This window comes from Uloborus diversus, chromosome 7 (genome assembly GCF_026930045.1).
Source record: "Uloborus diversus isolate 005 chromosome 7, Udiv.v.3.1, whole genome shotgun sequence".
NCBI lineage: Eukaryota > Metazoa > Arthropoda > Arachnida > Araneae > Uloboridae > Uloborus > Uloborus diversus.
Window position 1 is genome coordinate 8,295,095 of NC_072737.1, and position 21,415 is coordinate 8,316,509.

Genomic DNA, 21,415 nt, shown 5'->3' on the forward strand with positions numbered 1-21,415 from the left:
TTTTTCGTAATTTATTTGTATTCAAATAGTATAGCAAAACCTGGCTGCAGTGAAATCTGATACAAGGATAAATCCCCCTTTAGCAGTAATATTTTCAGGTGGCCCTGCATTTCTGTTCAGTATAATGTAAATTGCCCTTCAATTTAATAGTTTCGTGTGCAGTTTCGAATTTATGACAAAGGTTCAAAACTGCAACCTCTTACATTGTCAGTAAAAGGTTTTCGTTTTTCAGTCTATAAAATAGTGTCTTTCTTAAGAATGGTTGTTGTATCCTCAGTAGCGTAACTATGGGGTCTAGCGCCCCCCTGGCGAACTAAAGCCCTCCCCCCCCCAGGGTTACCCACATAGGAAGTCACCAAAGGTCATTGTGACCTCCAAAAAAAAAATTTTTTTTTTAAATTTTTTTTTAAAAAATATTTTGATTAGTTGATTTGACAAATAGGAGGCAGCATTGTATTTTTTTATTTTCTTTTTCATAATTTTTTTCAATGATGCCCAATGTTCCTTCTCACTAGACGTTATGTATGTGTCTCTAGCTCTTTTTTTTTTTTTGCAAGTTTTTTTTTTTCATTTTTTAAAGCATTTTTCAAATTTTATGATAAAAAAAAAACTCTTTAAATTTTTTTTAAAAAAATATTTTGATTAGTTGATTTGACAAATAGGAGGCAGCATTGTATTTGTTCATTTTCTTTTTCAGAATTTTTTTCAATGATGCCCAATGTTCCTTCTCACTAGATGTTATGTATGTGTCTCTAGCTCTTTTTCTTACAAGTTTTTTTTTTTTTTTTCATTTTTAAAAGCATTTTTCAAATTCTATGATTAAAAAAAAACTCTTTAAATTTTTTTTTTTATCACTTGAAATGCCGCCCCCATGGCTGCTGCACCCCTGGCTATAGCCACTCCTGCCAACCCCTAAATACGCTACTGTGTATCCTATTTCTTTGCAGCAATAATTCTGTTTAAAACAACGTTAGGAGAGAGAGAGAGTTCTTCCTTTCTCCAATTGTTGCCTTTAACTCTCTCTGATGATAAGTAAGAAAAGTTATAGAGCTCGTTTTCTACCTGTTGTAGATTGATCCATCGGTTTGAAAAAAAAAAGAGCTTTCACAAGCATATCAAATTAGCCGATATTTTATTATTATTGTTATTTAATTTAAAGTATACAGGGTGTTCCGTTTTAACCTGCAATAACTTTATTTTCGCAATCGTTAGTCCTAGATGTATACTTCCAGTTGCAAAAATGTTCAAAATTAGGTGCAGAGCTAAGATATTGAAAGCTTGAAGCAAAACTAAAAATGAGTCAATAATTACAAAATTTAACTTTTTATACAGGTCTTAGGTCCCCTAACTAATATTTAGAGAAATTTTCTCCATTGAAAAATCATTCTAACAGAAAAAGTTTGACATTAGTTCGACCAATATTCATCGAGATATGCAACGCAGCGTTTTGTGACTTACACCACTTTTCACTCGCCGTCAATAACGCCTTTTGGGGGAAAATATAGCGGTTAACAAGGGTTTAAAATTATATGTGTGCATAGAGTGTGGTGGTTTTTCAAATTGTTCTAGGCTTTGTAGTACACTTTTGCGTATCATGGCATAACATTTGCATTTATTTTGGAATAGCAAGGAAAAATACAAATACTTATTTACTTCGACAGCCTGACATTCCTCTGAAAGGGCGATAAGTTCCAATCTCATCTTTTGTGTGGTCCCTTAAAACTTTAAACTGGAATATCTCCCTGAGTTTTGGTCGCACAAATGTCAAGTTTTTTGTGTCAGTAACAGTTTTCAATGGAGATTATTTCTCTAAATATTAGTTAGGGGACCTGGGGCTCGTATAAAAAGTTAAATTTTGTATTTTTTGGCTCATTTTTATTTTTGCTTCAAACTTTCAATATCTTAACTTTGCATCTGATTTTGAACATTTTTGCAATTGGAAGTATACACTTAGAACTAACAGTTGCAAAAATAAAGGCCTTGCAGGTTAAAACGGAACACCCTGTATTCTTCTCATTATAACGTTATATTATATCCTTGAATAACAGTAAATGTATTCTGACCCCCAAATATTGTTGTGAAATTCTACTGTAATACAGAACTGAGAAGTTGGCCTATGGTTTGCTAGTATTTTAGGAATTCTTAAGTAATCTTATTACATAATGTTGTGTTTTCCTTGCGTTTTCCTCTCTGCTAAGTTATATTTTCAAAGTTCTGTAATAAGATTTCTGACTTTTTCTTGTAAATAACTTTTCCCATAACCAGAGATGAAAGCTTTCCATTTTTTGATCAGTTAAAGAAAAATTTGAAATGGAATAAGATGGGAGCAAAATAAAAATTAAAAAGTATAAGCATCCCTTGTATAACACGGTACTTGTACAACACGATTTTGATATTACATGGCAACAAGTTTGCGACTATTATAGCATGGTTTCGATATTACACCAGGGCTGGCAAGTTTCTGCCGGAGCGGTTAAAACCACTGGTAGAAACCGGTTAAAACCGGCATGGCAAAAACCACTTTCTGCCACATTTTCGGCAGAAACAGGCAAAAACTCTCAAAATGACAAAAAAAAAAAAAGACTATTGATAGACAGTAGAAAACGCATGGAAAAAATAATTAATTGTTAACCAAAGCACAGTTTAATTTACAATATTATTCCAATTCAGAATCAAATGTTACATTGTTTGGATCCTGCAGTTGCTTCTTGGAGAAGGTGGTTCCACAAATTTAAATAGTTTCTCAATTTAATATGCACGAATGAGAAACTTTAGAATATTCTTGCAACAGAAGAGCTAGCAGGCAATACATCAAGGAACAAGCAATATTCATGAAACTTTCAAATTGTTTTTTTTTTAAACTGATCCATCATGTAGTAACTAGGGTAGTGGTAAAAATTCGACTGGAAAAATGAGTTTCGATAAGTGGGGCCAATTTGATTGCAAAGCTGTGATATTAAGTACAAAATCTGGATTAATATTGGGAAGTAAAATTTGACACTTTCTTCTTGAAACACATAATTTCAATCACAAGCAACTTAGATGAAGCTTATTTGCGAGCAAATTACAAACAGTAATGCCAGTTTAATTCTGTAAGTCATTCCTCTATCCTAAGAACCCGTATGAGTTTCGTCCTTTTTTAGATTAATCCAAATATTACGAGCATCAGTAATTGAAAAGTTCCCTTTCTGAACTAAATCAAGGGCAGTAGCATAACATTTTATTTTTTACAATGATGAAATGAAGTTTAATTTTTTAGTTTAAACAAATATCATTTAGTAATTACTTTAGTTTTTTTAAACGACTTTAAGTTTTTGCCAGTTTCTGCCAGTTTTAACCGGTTATAAACAGTTTCTGCCACTGGCACGGCAAAAACTAGTTTCTACCGGCAGAAAGCCAACCCTGTATTACACATTGCGAAACTTGAATTTAATGCTTCACAGTTTTGATATAGCTCGAATTTTAAAAGATGGAATTTCATTTTTGTTTAATACACGGTTAAAAATTGTATGATAATAATTCTAATAAGTTTTTACGTAGTAGTAGATGGAGCGCTTCAGGTGATATGCTGAACACTCTCCTTCTACTACTGGTGAAAGATGGCGGAGAAACTTTTTTCGTGGTGGCAACGCCTTGGTTGGTGGCAAAAATGAAACGCCGTTCCTCGGCGAAGATTATGGGTGTTTTAGTTTCGGATTTGGACTTGGTCTTTTTTTCGCACATTTTGGACTGCATCGTTTTTTCCGATTCAAGTTATTTTTGCACATTTTGGACTTTGATTATTTGCTGCCTTTTTAGACTTTGATCATTTTCACACATTTCGGACTTTGACATTTTTTCAGGAATTTTGGACTTTGTCGTTTTTTCCGATTTAGGTTTTTTTTGCACATTTTGGACTTCGATTATTTGCTGCCTTTTTGGACTTTGATCATTTTCACACATTTCGGACTTTGACATTTTTTCACAAAATTAGGACTTTATCTTTTTTTCCGATTTAGATTACTTTTGCACATTTTGGACTTTGATTGTTTGCTGCCTTTTTGGATACAAACAATTATACAAACAATAAATAAAAAAAATGTAGTTGAAATAAAATAAATAGAATAATTTTATTTATTTTATTTTATATTTTGTTTCCTTGTTGTTGCTCAGGCAAATATTTACTATGAAAAAGCTCAGAGTGTTTTTTCTGGTAGAATGCGTTTTGTTCTTAGTCAAGAAATTTAATGAAGTTTTTCTTTGTTGTTCATAATAGTTTTAGTTGGAGGTATGTAAAACAATTAAGTTGTATCATTTATAGCAACTTTAGTTTTGGATCAGTAGGCAGCTGTATATTTTGGTTGCCAGTTTTTGTTTGTATGTTCTATTTAGCCAAAATTTAAGCAATTATAAAATTTGCACCTTAAGACTTGATTTTGATATAACACGGTATACATACCTTGATTAACATTATTTCTAAGTCTCCTACAACATGGTTTCAATATAACACAAAACACTGTTTCGATACAACATGATACATATTGACATGATTTTTACTGAGTACATGATTAATTAGTTTAAAAAATAAGTCAAAAAGTTATGAATAAAAAAGTCTTGTATAACACGGTTTCGATACTACACGGAGCGAATTAACCGTGTTATATACGGGATACCCCTGTAATGAACAATAATAACGTTATTAATTTTAATAAGTAATCAGTTAATTAGTGATTTCTAGGAATGTCCCAGATAAAGTTTGCTTTTTCTTTCATTTGCGTTGTACAGTCATATTAAAGAGAAAACTATTACTTATTATCTAATGACGAAAAATCGATTGTAGAATTCTTAAAGAATTAAAGAAAGTGATAATTATAGTTTTATTCCTCTAGTAACAGGGTTGGCAAGGTTTTGGACACTACGGTAAAAACCCCGGTTTTTACCATCCTGTCCAAAACCCTAGTGTCCAAAACTATATTTTAAGAAAAATAGTATTGTGTGAGAAAACACCAAAAAACAGAATAAAATGTATCAAAGTAATGTTTTATATTGGAAATTTATTCAATGAGAACATTCAACTTACTTATGCAGCTGATTTTAATCTAGTTGCATAGGAGTTGAATTCTTGATAAAAATCTCAATTTTTATGCATAAGTTGATTTATTTTTGATAATAGGAACAAAATTTCCCTATGTTTATGCATGTGTGCAAATGAAAGCAAGATTTGCAAGGTTTATACCATCCTGTTCAGAACCCGTGTCCGAAAGTGTTTAAAACTATTTTTTGAGAAAATATCAAAAACAGAACAAAATGTGTCAAAACTATTTTTGGACTATTTAATACATTTATTCAATGTGGATATTCAAGTATATATATATATATATATATATATATATATATATATATATATATATATATATATATATATATATATATATATATATATATATATATATATGTATATAGTATATAACTTATTTATGCAGCTGATTTTAATCTAGTTACGTAGAAATTAAATTCTTCATTAAACATTTCAATTTGTGTGCAGGATCTTTTTTTCATTAACCGAATCTTTCGACATTTATGCATGTGTGCAAATGAAAGTGTTCAAAATATAATTCTATAATTGACTTAAATGCAATAAATTAAATCTTTGTAGTTACAGAATGTATTATATTAAAAATATGAACTAAAAAAAAAAATAGCACAAGAGTTTTATAATTAAGTGTTTAATCATAAATTTCTTGTTCTTTAATCTATGATTAAAAAGTAATTTTCATTAAGACATTATGTAAAAATTATTTGCAAAAACCATTAAAAAATTAAGCTTTTTTTTTCACCTCAATATTTATTGCACATTTAATAACATTCCTTTAAATTATAAATGGAACTGAAATTAGTTGTCTTGGTAGTGTTGTGTATTTCTTTTCATAACTCAATCAACTGTTACGTAAGGAAGTTTTTATGTACTAGTTACTGGCATTTTTTTAAGTAAAATATTTTTTAAATGAATATTTGGAGAACAATATTATCAAATACTCATTAATTGAACCAAATTTCCCTATGTTTATGCATGTGTACAAATGAAAGCAAGATTTGCAAGGTTTTTACCATCCTGTTCAAAACCCTTGTGTCCGAAAATGTCCAAAGCTATTTTGTGAGAAAATATCAAAAACAGAACAAAAAGTATCAAAATTATTTTATTGACTATTTAATATATTTATTCAATGTGACCATTCAGGTATAAATATATATGTAACTTATTTATGCAGCTGATTTTAATCTAGTTAAGTAGAAATTATTAAATTCTTCATTAAAAATTTCAATTTGTATGCAGGAGTTATAATTATCATTGTTTTTTTTTTTTTTTTTTTGCATAAACTAAATTTTTTGACATTTTTGCATGTGTGCAAAAGAAAGTGTTCAAAATATAGTGCAATAATTGACTTAAATGCAATAAATTACAATTTTTTTTAGTTACAGAATGTATATTAAAAACGTAAACTAAAAAAAGAATAGCACAAGTTTTATAATATAAGTGTTTAATCATCAATTTCTTGTTCTTTAATCTAAGATTTAAAAAATGATTTTTGTTAAAAAATCATGTAAAACTTATTTGCAAAAACCATTTTAAAAAATTAGCTTTTTTCTTGCACCTAAATATTGTACATTTAATAATATTCCTTTGCGTTATGAATGGAACTGAAATTAGTTGTCTTGGTAGTGTTGTGAATTTCCTTTCAAAACTCTACCAACTGTTAAATAAGTTTTTGTGAAAAAGTTATTGGAAATTTTTTTTAAGTACAATGTTTTTTTAAATGAACATTTTGAAGAAAAATATTATCAAATACTGATTAATTAAACCTCATTAATATCTTTATTTATGCATCATGAATATTGCAGTAAAAAGGAATTGATTAGATTACACCCCTTTAACTTTAACATAGTTTTGGACAGTTTAAGGCAGTTTCGGACACTTTTGAACAGTTTCAGACAGTTTTGGACGGTAAAAACCACTTGTCCTGTCCTAAACCAGTTTTGGACAGTCCAAAACCCAACCCTGTCTAGTAATCATCTTTATTCTTATTTTCTATTTTAGAACAGTTTCTGTTAATAATAAGTTTTTCAATTAATTTTTTTAAAGTATCAAGTACGGCATTCAATCTTTTTATTTACTTAAAATCTAAATCGGAACACGCCCCTTTTTATTTGTAAAAAAATTCTTCTAATATATATATTTTGTGTTTCAGTTCTTAGCAAACGTTGAAATCATTATCCCTTCAGCTGTTCTTGCTTTGTTTTGCAGAAATAATAACAAAATGAACTTGCATGATGCCTTTTAAGTTTTATGTGACATGAAATGATGCAGTGAGATGCAAAAAGCTGTGTGACAGGGGAAGTAATATATAAAGACTAAAACAAATACAAATACAAATACAAATACAAAAGTGACGACCAGCAACAGGCTCTGGGCCCAGCTAGACTGGTCCTAGTCCATTTACAATCCCCAGTGAAGATCAATGGCCCTCTTAAAACTGTCTACTCCCTCACTCATTACCACTTCTTCCTGTAAGCTGTTCTGAGGTTCCACTGCCCTGCTAAAATAATAATTTTTCCTAATGTCCATGTTAGCCTGAGATTTAAATAGCTTAAAACAATGACCCCTTGTCCTGTTTTCAGTGCTAAACTTCAGCCCCGTAACATCTTTCACTTTAATAAATTTAAACAACTGAATCATGTCCCCTCGGTCTCTCCTTTGCTCAAGACTGTACATTTTTAGCCTTCTAAGCCTGGAATCGTAGTCTGAATGAGAAAGTCCACTTATTAGCCTTGTAGCCCGCCTTTGAACCCTTTCCAATACATTAATGTCTTTCTTAAGATAAGGAGACCAAAACTGAACAGCATACTCCAAATGGGGTCTTACCAAACTTCTATATAAGGGCAGAAGAACTTCTTTAGATTTGTTTGAAATAGATCTATTGATAAACCCAAAGTTCTAACCATAAAAAAAAACCTAAATGTATAAAAAAATTTCTAAATTATACTAAATAGATATACCCTGAACCTGATAGCTATTGCTTGTTAGTGTTAATACCTTTGAAATTTATTAGTTCTTTATTTTTAATTACTATTTGTTAATTAATCTTTTCAGCTGTACAGAATCTGTGGGCAGACTGTCATTTGCTATCCCCTTATTTTTGAAGTCAGTGATTTTTATCTCTCACATGATATGGCACTGTTGATTGATGACATTAAGGTAAGTAAGCTCTTGCACTTTTGAGAAGTGATAAAATGATCGAAATTGCCATTTGGCAAATGATTTTATTGCATTTGCTTTTCATATTTTAGTGTTGTAAAACGATTTGTCTATTCTTTCAAGTCTCAGAAAGTTAGCTGACATTGGAATAGGAGGAAAAACTTTACTTTGGGTTAGAAATTGGCTTACTGGTAGGAAGCAAAGAGGAGTTGTGAGAGGAAATCATTCTAATTGGAGTGATGTTTTAAGTGGGGTTCCTCAGGGATCAGTTTTAGGGCCTCTTTTGTTTATTATATTTATGAATGACATCAATGAAAATATTTCTGGAAGCATGAATTGTTTTGCTGACGATGTAAAAGTTATGGGGATTGTCGAAAATGAAGAACAAGTAAAACAGCTGCAAGAGGATTTAGATCATATTACTAAGTGGGCAGATAAATGGGGTATGGCAGTTAATGTAGGGAAATGTCAAGTGCTACACTTAGGTCATGGAAATAAGCGTATGAGATATCGTTTACAGGGTTCAGTCATAAATCAGGCAGAAAATGTTATGGATCTGGGTGTCTTTATAAATCAGGACTTCAAGTTTAGTCAACAGTGCAGCATTGCTAGTAACAAAGCCAACAAAATGCTTGGGTTCATCAAGAGATCTATTTCAAACAAATCTAAGAAAGTTCTTCTGCCTTTATATAGGAGTTTAGTAAGACCTCATTTGGAGTATGCTGTTCAGTTTTGGTCGCCTTATCTGAAGAAAGATATTTTCGTATTGGAAAGGGTTCAAAGAAGGGTAACTAAATTAGTAAGGGGACTCTCAGATTTAGATTATGATACCAGACTTAATAGGCTTAACATGTATAGCCTGGAGCAAAGGAGAGTCAGAGGAGACATGATTCAGTTATTTAAATTTATCAATGATGTGAATGGATTAAATTTTTGCGGGGAAAGCAGGACGAGGGGCCATTGTTTTAAGCTATTTAAATCTCAGGCTAACTTGGAAATCAGGAAAAACTACTACTTTAGCAGGGTCGTGGGCACTTGGAATAGCTTACCGGAAGAGGCGGTCATGAGCCAGGGAGTGGATAGCTTTAAGAGGGCCATTGATCTTCATTGGGGATTGATTAATTGACTAGGACCAGCCTAGCTGGGCCCAGAGCCTGTTGCTGGTCGTCACATTTGTATTTGTATTTTATAATGTATCAATAATCTGTGAAGGAAGACTCCCCCTTTCTCTGGTAGTTCTGAGTTGTTCAGCTTTGCCATTTTTTTCTTCTTTTGCTTCAGAAATAAATTACAAGTTTCTGTTTATTCACTTCTTTTTTTTCTTTTGTATAAAAAGATTGGAGGAGAGAGTAAAATTATGCAATGTAGATCCATACTTTTTTGATTTGAGTCGTACTGTAGTTAAGTATCATTTTTATCTTGAAAAGCTAAAAGGACTGTAATTGGTGTTAGAGATGGTCTTTTTTTTGTAAATCATACTATTTGTGTAATTTTATAATTTACGAACTGAAATTTCTTGAGCCATAATTTTTTCCCATTCTAAGAGAAAGAGAGAGAGAGAGAAAAAAAAGTCATTTAATTATTAATATCATATTATTTATTTTATGAAATGCTAGAAAAATATTTTCTGAATCAGGGTTAGCTAAATTGCCTGTTAATGCTTTCCATTGGTGTTTTTTAAATGGATAACTGTGCTGAATTAAAACTGTTGTGAATAATCAAACTGTATCTGATATTGTAAAATGCATTCATAAAAGTTTTATGCTTGCCAAGAAATCTTAGTCAATTTGCATTTTGAAGGAATATTTAAATCTACATTTCAGACAGAAATTTCAATTTCGTCTCTTAGTGAGATTTTTGTTACCTAATTAAAAAGCTTTCTTTTGCAAATAAATTGTTCTATCATGTGTGCGTAATAACTTGTTTTAATGTAACTAGAAAAATATTTTTCTATTATAGCTTGTATTTTTCTATTATGGCTTTTGTTTAATTCAAAGCCCCCCACTTTTTTTTCTCTTTTCATTTGACTTTTTTTTCCCCTTAAGAAGTTTGAAACTATTTCACTGAGCAGTTTGGATGTTTTTTCTTGTTATCAAATCACTATTTTGATCAGTTAGTGTTTTGATAGAAATAATGACCAACTCATTATGGCAAGTAACACTGAAAATTAAAATATGCTGCAAAGCGCAGGGTTCGAAAATATCTGATATTTTGATATCTATCGCATATTTTGATATCTATCCGATATTTTCAACTAGCACAAACTAAAGTCTTCAAAATACTAACTGCATCCTCAAATCACTCTTTATTTTCTTATATTACAAATTAAAATTACAATATGTAGACTTTTAATTATGGTTTCTTTCATTATTTATATCTAATATTTCATTTTGCATTTCTATCAATTTAATGGAGTTAATTTAGCATTAGCCTCTGTTTTACTCATTTTTCTTCTGTTAGCTACTTTTATAGTTATATGGCTCAGAAATAAATAATATGCATTAGTCAGTGCACAGTTAACAAAACATTTTCTTTTTTCCTGAGCAAAACTGGCACTTTTAACAAGAATTAAAATTGCTACATTACTAATAATTTTATGAAAATTAAATACAGGTAAAAAAGGAATGTTATATTAATGATATATTATACATCATAAAAATACAGTGCATAACTTTTTGGTTATTTTTAATAATAAATGAACAATATTACTATGATTAATATACTTTTTATATTGAAAATACCATAGTTGAAAAAATAAATATCGAAAATATCATGATATTTTGATATATATATATATATCGGATATTTTGATATACATAGGATATTTTGATATATATCCGATATTTTCAATCAGCACAAACTAAAGTCTTGAAAATAGTTAATGCATCCTCAAATCACTCTTTAATTTCTTACATTATAATTACAATATGTAGACTTAAAATTAGTGCTTCGTTCATTATTTATATCTAATATTTCATTTTACATTTCTATCAATTTTAATGGAGTTCATTTAGCATTAGCCTCTGTTTTACTCATTTTTCTTCTGTTAGCTACTTTTACAAAGTTACATGACTCAGAAATAAAAAAAAAATATGCATTAGTCCTTGCAGTAATAAGACATTTTCCTTTTTCTGAGCAATGTTTAATATTTGATTAGACACTTTTGATATGATTTAAAATAGTTGCATTACTAATAATTTTATGAAGATAAAATACAAGTAAAAAAGGAATATTATATTACTTTGTTGTATTAAAGATGTATTAATACATCATAGAAATGTAGTACATAACTTTTTGGTTATTTTTTATAATAAATGAACAATATTACTATGATTAATGTACTTTTGAAATTGAAAGTATGGTAGTTAGAAAAATAAATATCGAAAATATCAAAATATTTTCAAAATAAATATTGGATATATATCGACTGATATATATCATCGAACCTTGTGCAAAGGTGTAATTATTATTAATTAATACCTTTAAGAAATATGATCTAAAATCGTGTGTTGATTTTTTATTAGAAATAGGAATTATTGCTCAAACGCTCGAGACGATTGTACTTTTCATTAGGCACAAACCTTCAATGCTTATTTCATATTAAATTCTGAAATATTTTAGATATTCAATTAATTAGCTTGTATCATTCAATTCTTGTAGTAATATTTTGTTCACATTTCTTTGTTCAATTTCCATGATTAATTATAACAATAGTTTTATTATCATTAAAGGCAGAATACAGTAAACTCCCGATTATCGGCGGTCAGATTATCCGCGACTCGGATTATGCCCGGGTCTTTTAACTTTTTCTTTTCTCTTCAACGGTGGTGACTTATGATTATGTTATTGTTTGTTTTTAGCTTTTTCATGCATTTTTTTACAATCAATATTATTGTTTTAGCTATAACTTTTTTGTATGTGTGAGTTTTATTCCTATTTTTAGCTATTGTATGCACTAGTTTCGTTTTTTACCTATAATTCGGATTATCCGCGGTTTCGCTTATCCGCGGTTACCGTGCCACCCTAATCCGCAGATAATCGGGAGTTTACTGTATTAAACTTACTAGAAAACTCTCTTCAACGGTGGTGACTTATGATTATGTTCTTGTTTGTTTTTAGCTTTTTCATGCATTTTTTTACAATCAATATTATTGTTTTAGCTATAACTTTTCTGTATGTGTGAGTTTTATTCCTATATTTAGCTATTGTATGCACTAGTTTCGTTTTTTACCTATAATTCGGATTATCCGCGGTTTCGCTTATCCGCGTTTACCGTGCCACCCTAATCCGCGGATAATCGGGAGTTTACTGTATTAAACTTACTAGAAAACTCTCTTCAACGGTGGTGACTTATGATTATGTTATTGTTTGTTTTTAGCTTTTTCATGCATTTTTTTACAATCAATATTATTGTTTTAGCTATAACTTTTTTGTATGTGTGAGTTTTATTCCTATTTTTAGCTATTGTATGCACTAGTTTCGTTTTTTACCTATAATTCGGATTATCCGCGGTTTCGCTTATCCGCGGTTACCGTGCCACCCTAATCCGCAGATAATCGGGAGTTTACTGTATTAAACTTACTAGAAAACTCTCTTCAACGGTGGTGACTTATGATTATGTTATTGTTTGTTTTTAGCTTTTTCATGCATTTTTTTACAATCAATATTATTGTTTTAGCTATAACTTTTTTGTATGTGTGAGTTTTATTCCTATTTTTAGCTATTGTATGCACTAGTTTCGTTTTTTACCTATAATTCGGATTATCCGCGGTTTCGCTTATCCGCGGTTACCGTGCCACCCTAATCCGCAGATAATCGGGAGTTTACTGTATTAAACTTACTAGAAAACTCTCTTCAACGGTGGTGACTTATGATTATGTTCTTGTTTGTTTTTAGCTTTTTCATGCATTTTTTTACAATCAATATTATTGTTTTAGCTATAACTTTTCTGTATGTGTGAGTTTTATTCCTATATTTAGCTATTGTATGCAGGGGCGGATCCAGGATTTCTCTCAGGGGGGGGCAATTTCATTCTCATTTTGGCGCCCCCCTCCAATGAGATGCCGGCGCCCCCCCCCCAAAAAAAAAAGTTCAGGAAGTGGGGGAAAAATTATATTTTGATTTGTTAAACATTGTCTTTTCATTTAAAAATTCAGCCATTTGACCGTTTTGTAAAAAAAGTATAAAATAAAAATACACTCGTGTATGAAACAAAATATAATATTGTTCTATGGCGGCGTTTCTAGCACGGGGGACACCGAGGATGGTAATTAGCTCCTCCTCCCCTTGTAAAAAAACGGTACTCCGCGAATGCTGACTGACGTAAAAATTTGAACAATTACGTGTGTATTTTTTGAATCGTAAACAAATAATTTATTATGCAGAAAATACTTTTAATTGAGGTGTATGTTTATTCGTTATTATAAACTACTACTACAAAAAATTATATTACAATTTTTATTTAATGCGCTAATGTACATCAAAAATAATGCATATTATTTTACATACAAACATTGCAAGCTTTTGCTTAAAACGTATATTTACAGACACATGTAATATGAAATTCAAGGAGTTGGTATTCTTAGAAATGAATACCAATAAGACTTATAAATTTTTATCCACAATTTTAACAACTCTTCAATCATTATCATCATTATTATCACTTAGTTCCGAAATTGATACTACAGGTTTTTTTTAACTAAAATAGGAAATAAGCAATTTTTCTTCGAATTTATTTAAATATCTTACAAAGACTGCATCGATTATAGTTTTTTGTCTCGTTGTGTTAAGATTCAAATCATTGAACATCGTTAAATCAAATTTTCTATTTTAAAATTCAGAAATGGTAGATTTTTATCATTTGCAAACATAATGTTGAAAGCCCCCTGACAAATCATTAAATATCTTCTAAATTTTAAATTGAAGTAATTCAGAAGAGTCTGAAGAATGAATGAATAAATAAATTTTCATGCAAAAATTCTCGTATTGCGCTTATTAGAATTAGCAGTCCATTTTCAGCGTGGCAGCGACGAACACACATAATATGTGTGTTCGAGAAACATTGAAACAATAATGTTTCTGATATTGGTGATATTATCACCAATAACAAACATTATTGTTTTTCCCATCTTCAAAAATGCCCAACATGGCTTAAGAAGTTTTCACTTCAGAAATATCTATATAATAGCCAAAAGCGATCTCCTAACGCTCTGACATCATCAAGAATGAAACTCGCGCAATATCATGCAAGAGATTGTTGAAGGAAGCACGTAAAATTCAATACTTTCATTTACATTTTAGTAATATTTAATGGCAACAGAGACAGTTTGACAAGCAGAGAAGTGCTTTGCTTCCAAGGTTGAACAGGATCCAGAAACTTAATTGTTTTACTAACAATGTGTCAATTCGAGAGAATGAAGAAACGGAAAAAGTTGTAAACTATTACCGCTATGTACTGCAGTTGGGGTTAATGCTCACTTTCAATAAACTATAACTGGACTACTACCACTGTCTCTACAGCCAGTGTCCATTTGTGACTCAAAAAGGTTAAACAAACATATGCCGTACCGTACAAAATTGCTTATTTTTGATGGTTAGTTTGTGAACGAACTTCACCATTGGTAGTAAATTTGGAGAGAAAATGAGGAAACTGATCAAGGTGTTTCACCATTTAATTTTCTCAATTATTTATACAAGATAGTTATCTAATTTCAGGTATATTTTTATAATTTGATTGAATTGGGGGAAACTTGGGGGAAATTCCGGTACTTATATTTTCTGTAAATGTTATATTCGTTTTGAGTGTCATCCCTCAGAAGGGTGACACCCGGGTCAGAATCCACCCTCTTTCTCCCCTACTAGTAGTGACGCTACTGAGTTTTATATTCTGAATTGTCTTCTCCTTTTATTGCCGCTTTTTGCAAACCTCGTAATCACTTTATCTATATCAATTGTAATATTCCTGTGAATATGCATACGTGCAAGACCAACAAGACGACTTTCAGTCATTGTTGTCCTTAAATACGTCTTAAGGCGTCGCAGCGAGGAAAATGATCTTTCAGAGGATGCATTACTTACTGGAAGTGTTGCAAGGATTTGGACACATTTTCGTATGATGGGAAATGCATCACAGCTAGGCAATACGTTTAAAGCAGTTACGGGAAGCTCTGCTTTCTTTCCCATTTCTTCAACCCATTTTTCCTTCCATAATAAGAGTTCATCTTTCAGCAGAAACTCGGCACTTCCTCTTTCGACGTCAAGGAGAAGTCCGAAGCGATCGAGGAGGGATGCTACAATTTCATCATTTTCTTCCAGATTTATCTTAACAATATTTTCTGGTATGATAATGAACAGCTGAAACGCGTCTAATGTTTCAGCTGAGAATCTTTCTCGCAAATCTGCTAGAATGAAGTCTAGAACAGGTGCATATACTGAAACCCTAAAATATTCTTCTGCTGAATTTGTATCGTAATTTGCACGATAGATTTGCCGTCCTTTACGGGAAGGGATCCGTGGAATGCTTAGCTCAATCTCTAGCTCTTCGGCTAAGTTTTGTGCTCGTTGCCAGATTCTGCTAAAGCTAGAACTTAAATTCTCTCTTCGTCTGGCTAGAATGCTTATTGTATTTTTTACCAGCACAGAACTTTCATGAATATCAAGGGCTTTCTTTTGCAACAATTTACTCAAAGAGTGAGTTAAGGACAGTATATCGCTGAGGCACAATATAGCCACTATAAATTGGGCGTTACAAACTGCTGTCACTAATGAAGTAGCCTTGCCAGCTGTGCTTGGATCACGCCATCCTGATATTTTTTCTAAGGTCTCAACTACCTTCGGGAGGTCGACAGAGAACTGAAGCACAGCCTTGTGTCTCTCCACCCACCGAGTCTCACATAAGGATGTCAGGGCACATCCCAAGGTGCTCAAGAGAACAGTCTTCCTCTTTGGATGGGCCTTGAAAAAGGAAACTATTTCCTTTATAACTGCTACAGCATCTCGGATAGTGGGCACTTTTGAACTGCGTGAAATGGAATTATTCAGCTTGTGACTGTAGCAGGGTGTCTTGATGGCGTTTTTTGCTTCTTTCTGAACCTCCGCGACTGCACCGCGAACTTCAGAAAGCATGACCGCGCATCCATCTGTTCCTATTCCAACACAGAGTTCTAAAGGAAGCTGCAGTCTATTTTTCAGTTGAAATAACACAATTTGACCGATAGCCTTACCGGTCAAGGACAACTCTGTTAGTGTGGCGGTTTCGTCTGTAGTTTCTTCGTTAGTGATTAATTTCTCTATAGCCTTCCAATCATCTTCCTCAGATCCATAATCATTATGTTTAGTGGGATCTATTTCTGAAAATGCATCTACGAAGGTTATAAAATCCTCACGAATGCCACCATCATTAACGTATCTAATCGTAAGGCTTAGTTGTGACGAGTGTGACAGATCTGTTGTCTCGTCAAAAAGTAGTGCATAATACTGCGACGCTCGCACGTTAGACAAAATCTTCTCCAATATTTCCTTTCCGCAGCATGAAATGAGAGCATTTTGTGTGGTCTTACTAATGTATGTCGCATTAGCGGAAGCTGACTGTAAGTGCTTCTCCAGTTTTTGGTCCCCAGCAGATACTCTAAATTTCAAAAGCTCTCTAAAATTCCCTTCGTTAACTGCTACGGCGGAGGCACCACCAGATGTATCAGCGTTTAAAAGTATTGACCCGTCATCTCGGTGTCCACGGAATGCAAGATTTTGCCGCCCGAGAAAAATAACTGTTTCAACAATCGGACGAAGACGTTCCCTATTTGCTTCTACCTCTTTGAGATGCTGCTCATTCACAAGATTAACTATTTCCAAGTCTGGCCTATCAAATGTTTGCAGGAATGCAATCCCCTGTTCTACTGCTCGTTTGTGGTAGTGATGATTAGAATGCAACTCCAAATCTCCATTGTGTCCTGCAATGTCCTTAAAGTTTAGCAACGGTGTTGGATATAATTTGAGGTTTATGGCCTACAGCTAAGCTGAAAATTAGGCAACTCATTTCCAACTAAAAATTTGAGGTAGTGGCCTGCCCGGAGAAAATAAAACATGAATCATTCTTTACACTGAAAAACATTTATTTGACACATATTGAAAATTGGTTACAACACAATGATTTGTTCCCCGGGAAAAATTAGAAAAAAAAGATCTTACAATGGGTCCATGCATGGATTAAAAGTTCTGTTGGTGTTCCAAGGTGACGTCTCACCGGTCGTTGGACAGCATGGCAATTTCCACGAATTGCAGGCAGGTCGATTCACACCGCGTGAGCCACAGTTCACCACATCAAGGAAAGGTATGCCAGGGATGGACGCGATCTTCTTCCGCAGGAGAACAAAAGACCCACATCAGGGAAACTTGGAACTCTTTGCTTTTGTAGACGTCATCACAACACGCGGGTTTCAAACTCAAAACATCATCAGTGCTTTTCCAGGAAAAACCAGACCTCACCAAGAGGCCAATAGCAAAGATTTAGGATGACATTTAACGAACACGTTCACGGGACACAGACAACACAAGACGAGGAGACGAGTAGAAGTAAAAACGAAGCGAAGCCCCAGCGATCGAGCTCCTGCCGGTCTGCGTATTTATAGCCAGATTCGGCCTTTCCAGAAACAATGTGACGTTACCTAATTTGCATATTGCCAAAACAACTCAACCCGGAGAAAACACAGCTTGCCGGTTGCACACTTCTTATTTAATTTGGCATTCAGCACTTAACACCTCAACATGATTTCATCACGTCATTGACACGTGCTCTTTCGGAAGTTTACCGACATCTGCCGAATGACAACAACCAATCATAGCATGCCGCATGTTTTCCGAACACTTCCGATTCAAACTCGGACATTTGAGTGTTGGCGGCAGGTGGATGGGATTCTTCGCGCAAAGTTTTCTCTCGGAATGGCAAAAGGTAAGTCACAAAATGATTTTTCTTTTAAACAATATTGGTGAAATCCTTCAAGAACCAAAAATAAAGGCATTTAGCCCAACAAGTTCCCCCCTCTTGAAGGAATTTCATCAAAAAACACATTCTATACATTAAAAACATTTAACTACATTCATATTATATTTACAAAAGATACATTTGAAAAACAGTTCAAAAACTTGATACGCCCCCCTCATTTAATCCCAATTAAATATAATTTTACAAAGTTTATTTAAACAATTCTTAGATAGGGGTTTAGTGAAAATATCCGCGATGTTTATATTTGTCCTCACATATTTAATCAAAAAAATCTTTTGCTCAATTAAATTTCTTAAAAAATGGTACCTTACATCAATGTGTTTTGTACGGGAATTCTCAATGGGAGACTTAGAAAAATCAATTGTTGCAGTGTTATCACAATAAATAATTGTATCTTTAAGCTGGAGGTTTTCAATATTTAATTCACTTATTTCTATGATTATCCTCTTCAGCCAGACCATTTCTTTTGCAGTTTCACCAAGTGAAATATATTCTGCTTCCATTGTGGATAACGCAACACATTTATGTTTAAATGTCCTCCAATTAATTGGGACCCGATCAATACACAAAATTGATCCTCCCATTGAGACTCTATCCTCCCGATTAGCGGCGTAATCGGAGTCTGAAAATCCCCGTAGATCTACACTATTGATTGAGCTTAAATTTAGTTTGTATGATATTGTATACTTTAAATACCCTAACAATCTTAATAGAAAATCCCAATGCTTTCTTCCGGGATTTGCTTGAAATTGGGAAAAAATATTCACCGCATACGAAATGTCAGGTCGGGTCTTCCCCGCTATGTATGCCATACAACCCAACAAATTTCTGTATGGGAGCTTTTCTGCTTCCCTTTTTTCTTCCTCAGTTTTCGGGCAGTCGTCCTTCGACAAAACTGTACCCTTTGAGATTGGGAGGGTTGAATTTGGCACATAGTAATCAGAGAATAACTCCAAGACCTTCGAAATATAAGAGCTTTGGTGAATGAAAAGATTATTTTTATCTTCCACAAATTCAATCCCCAGGAGCTTTCTGGTTTTCCCCATTTCTTTAATATCATACATACTTTTAATTTCATTGATTACCTTTTTAATTAAATTTTCATTTTTTGCTAGAATTATTATATCATCTACATAAATAAGAAGAAAAGTATTTTTGTCTCTATGGTATACACAATTACATCCTTTTAATTTTTGAAAACCAAAACCACGAAGAACACTGTCTATTTCTAAGAACCAGTTTCTTCCGGACTGGTGTAGTCCATAGAGAGACTTCTTCAATTTACAGACAAAATTAGGGTGGCTTTTACTGACAAAACCCTCTGGTTGTCTCATGTAGATTTGTTCCTCTAAATCAGCATACAGGTAAGCATTTTTTACATCAATTTGTGAGTGACACCATTTTAAAAGACATATAAAAATAGAAAAGAAAACTCTTACAAGTGAAAACTCAATTACTGGACTGAAAACTTCAGAATATGACTCAATTGACTGACGGTCCCCCCTAACAACTAATCTGGCCTTGTATCTTACAACTTCACCCCTGTCATTTACCTTGAGGTCGTAGACCCACCTGTTTCCCAAAATTGGTTTCCCCTCTGGTGGGGGTACAAGGTCCCACACCTCTCTTTGGTTAATGACATCCACTTCAGACTCCATGGCCAGTTTCCAGTTGTCCACCTCGGGGGTAGCCATACATTGCCTATACGAGTTCGGTATAAAAATTTCTACCAAACTTGCTTCTTCACTTTCTCCCGAACTTTCACTGTCGTCACAGATTTCCCCTACTGTTGGATTTTTAGATGAAAAATCAAAAAGTTTTGGTTTATACTCTATTTTATTTTCACTACAATATTTTAGAACCTGTTTTAATGAATTTAATCTAACTTTATTTTTACCAGCAATTGTATAATAAATATCAGTCCTATCCCCGGTCTTTCTCTTTTTGGCTTCTCTAACCCATTTAATCTTTTCACAGGGAGTTTGCTCAACGCTCTCCTGGATTTCCTGTTCAAGTTGAACTTCACTTATAGGCCTGATAAAATTAAATTTTCTCTCATTTTTATTTTGGACTTTTAATTCCCCCCATTTTTCATTTTCATTAAACTTTACGTTAATAGTTTCTGTGACTGTTCTGGTTTCAGGATCCCAGATTCTGTACCCTTTGGTACGTAAGGCGTATCCGACCATGATCCCCTTGGTAGCCCTCATATCTAACTTTTTTAGTTTGGACCTAGGCCGACCTACATAGGCAGTACACCCAAAAATACGTAGGTGCCTCACTGAAGGTTTACGTCCAGAAAACAGTTCGAATGGGGTCTTGTCCATATTTCCTATTACCGTCCGATTCCTTACATAGTTGAAACAAAGAGCGGCTTCAGCCCAAAACTCATCCCCCAATCCAGAATCCTTGAGCATAGACCTCACACCATTCATTATGGTTAAATTATACCTTTCTACTACCCCGTTCATTTGCGGGGTGTAGGAATTGGTCCGCTCTATTTTTATTCCCTGATTGGTGAGATAGTTTTCAAAATCTTTGTTGACAAATTCTGTTCCATTATCGGAACGGATAGCCAAAATTTTTGAATTCAGGAATCTTTCAGTCCTTTTTTGAAAATTTACAAAAACATTAAATGCCTCATTTTTTGTTCTTAAAAAGAAAACATATGACTTTCTTGAGAAATCATCTATAATTATAAAAATATATTTCTTTCCCCCCAAGGACTCGGTCTGAAGGGGTCCCATCAGGTCCATGTAGAGCAATTGAAGTGCAGAATTAGTACGCCTTTCTGGCATAGATTTAAACGAGCACTTCCTCATTTTCCCTAATTGACAAGGGTCACAATTGGGTTTTTGCCCCTTCTTAATCTCCAGTCCTTGGACTGCACCAAGTTTACTCGTTTTGGTGATACTTTCCATATTTATATGGCAAAATCTCCTATGCCATTTCTCCATATCAACACTGACCATATTGGCCCCTTCAGACGGGTCCTTGGTCTTAAAGACTTTGGTATAATTAACATTTGCACAATCAATATAAAAATTTGGTTTAACATGATAAAGTTTATTTATTAAATTTGCTGTAAATAATTTAACATTTTCTTGATTAAAGACACAGATCTTTCCGGGCAACCATTTGAGCTTATAGCCCTGTCTATCTATACAAGAACCAGAAATTAG

At 32.9% G+C, this 21,415-nt stretch overlaps 1 protein-coding gene across 1 annotated transcript in view; it reads left to right on the top strand.

Annotated features, from left to right (window-relative positions):
* The window catches only part of LOC129226218 (probable phosphorylase b kinase regulatory subunit beta), a gene marked incomplete at its 3' end in the record, with an annotated part of 111,023 nt that overhangs the window by 70,259 nt on the left and 19,349 nt on the right, over positions 1–21,415 (top strand). The window contains exon 15 of the mRNA XM_054860817.1: positions 8,129–8,233. Coding sequence (XP_054716792.1) covers positions 8,129–8,233 — 105 coding nt within the window. The remainder of the gene's footprint in view (positions 1–8,128; positions 8,234–21,415) is intronic.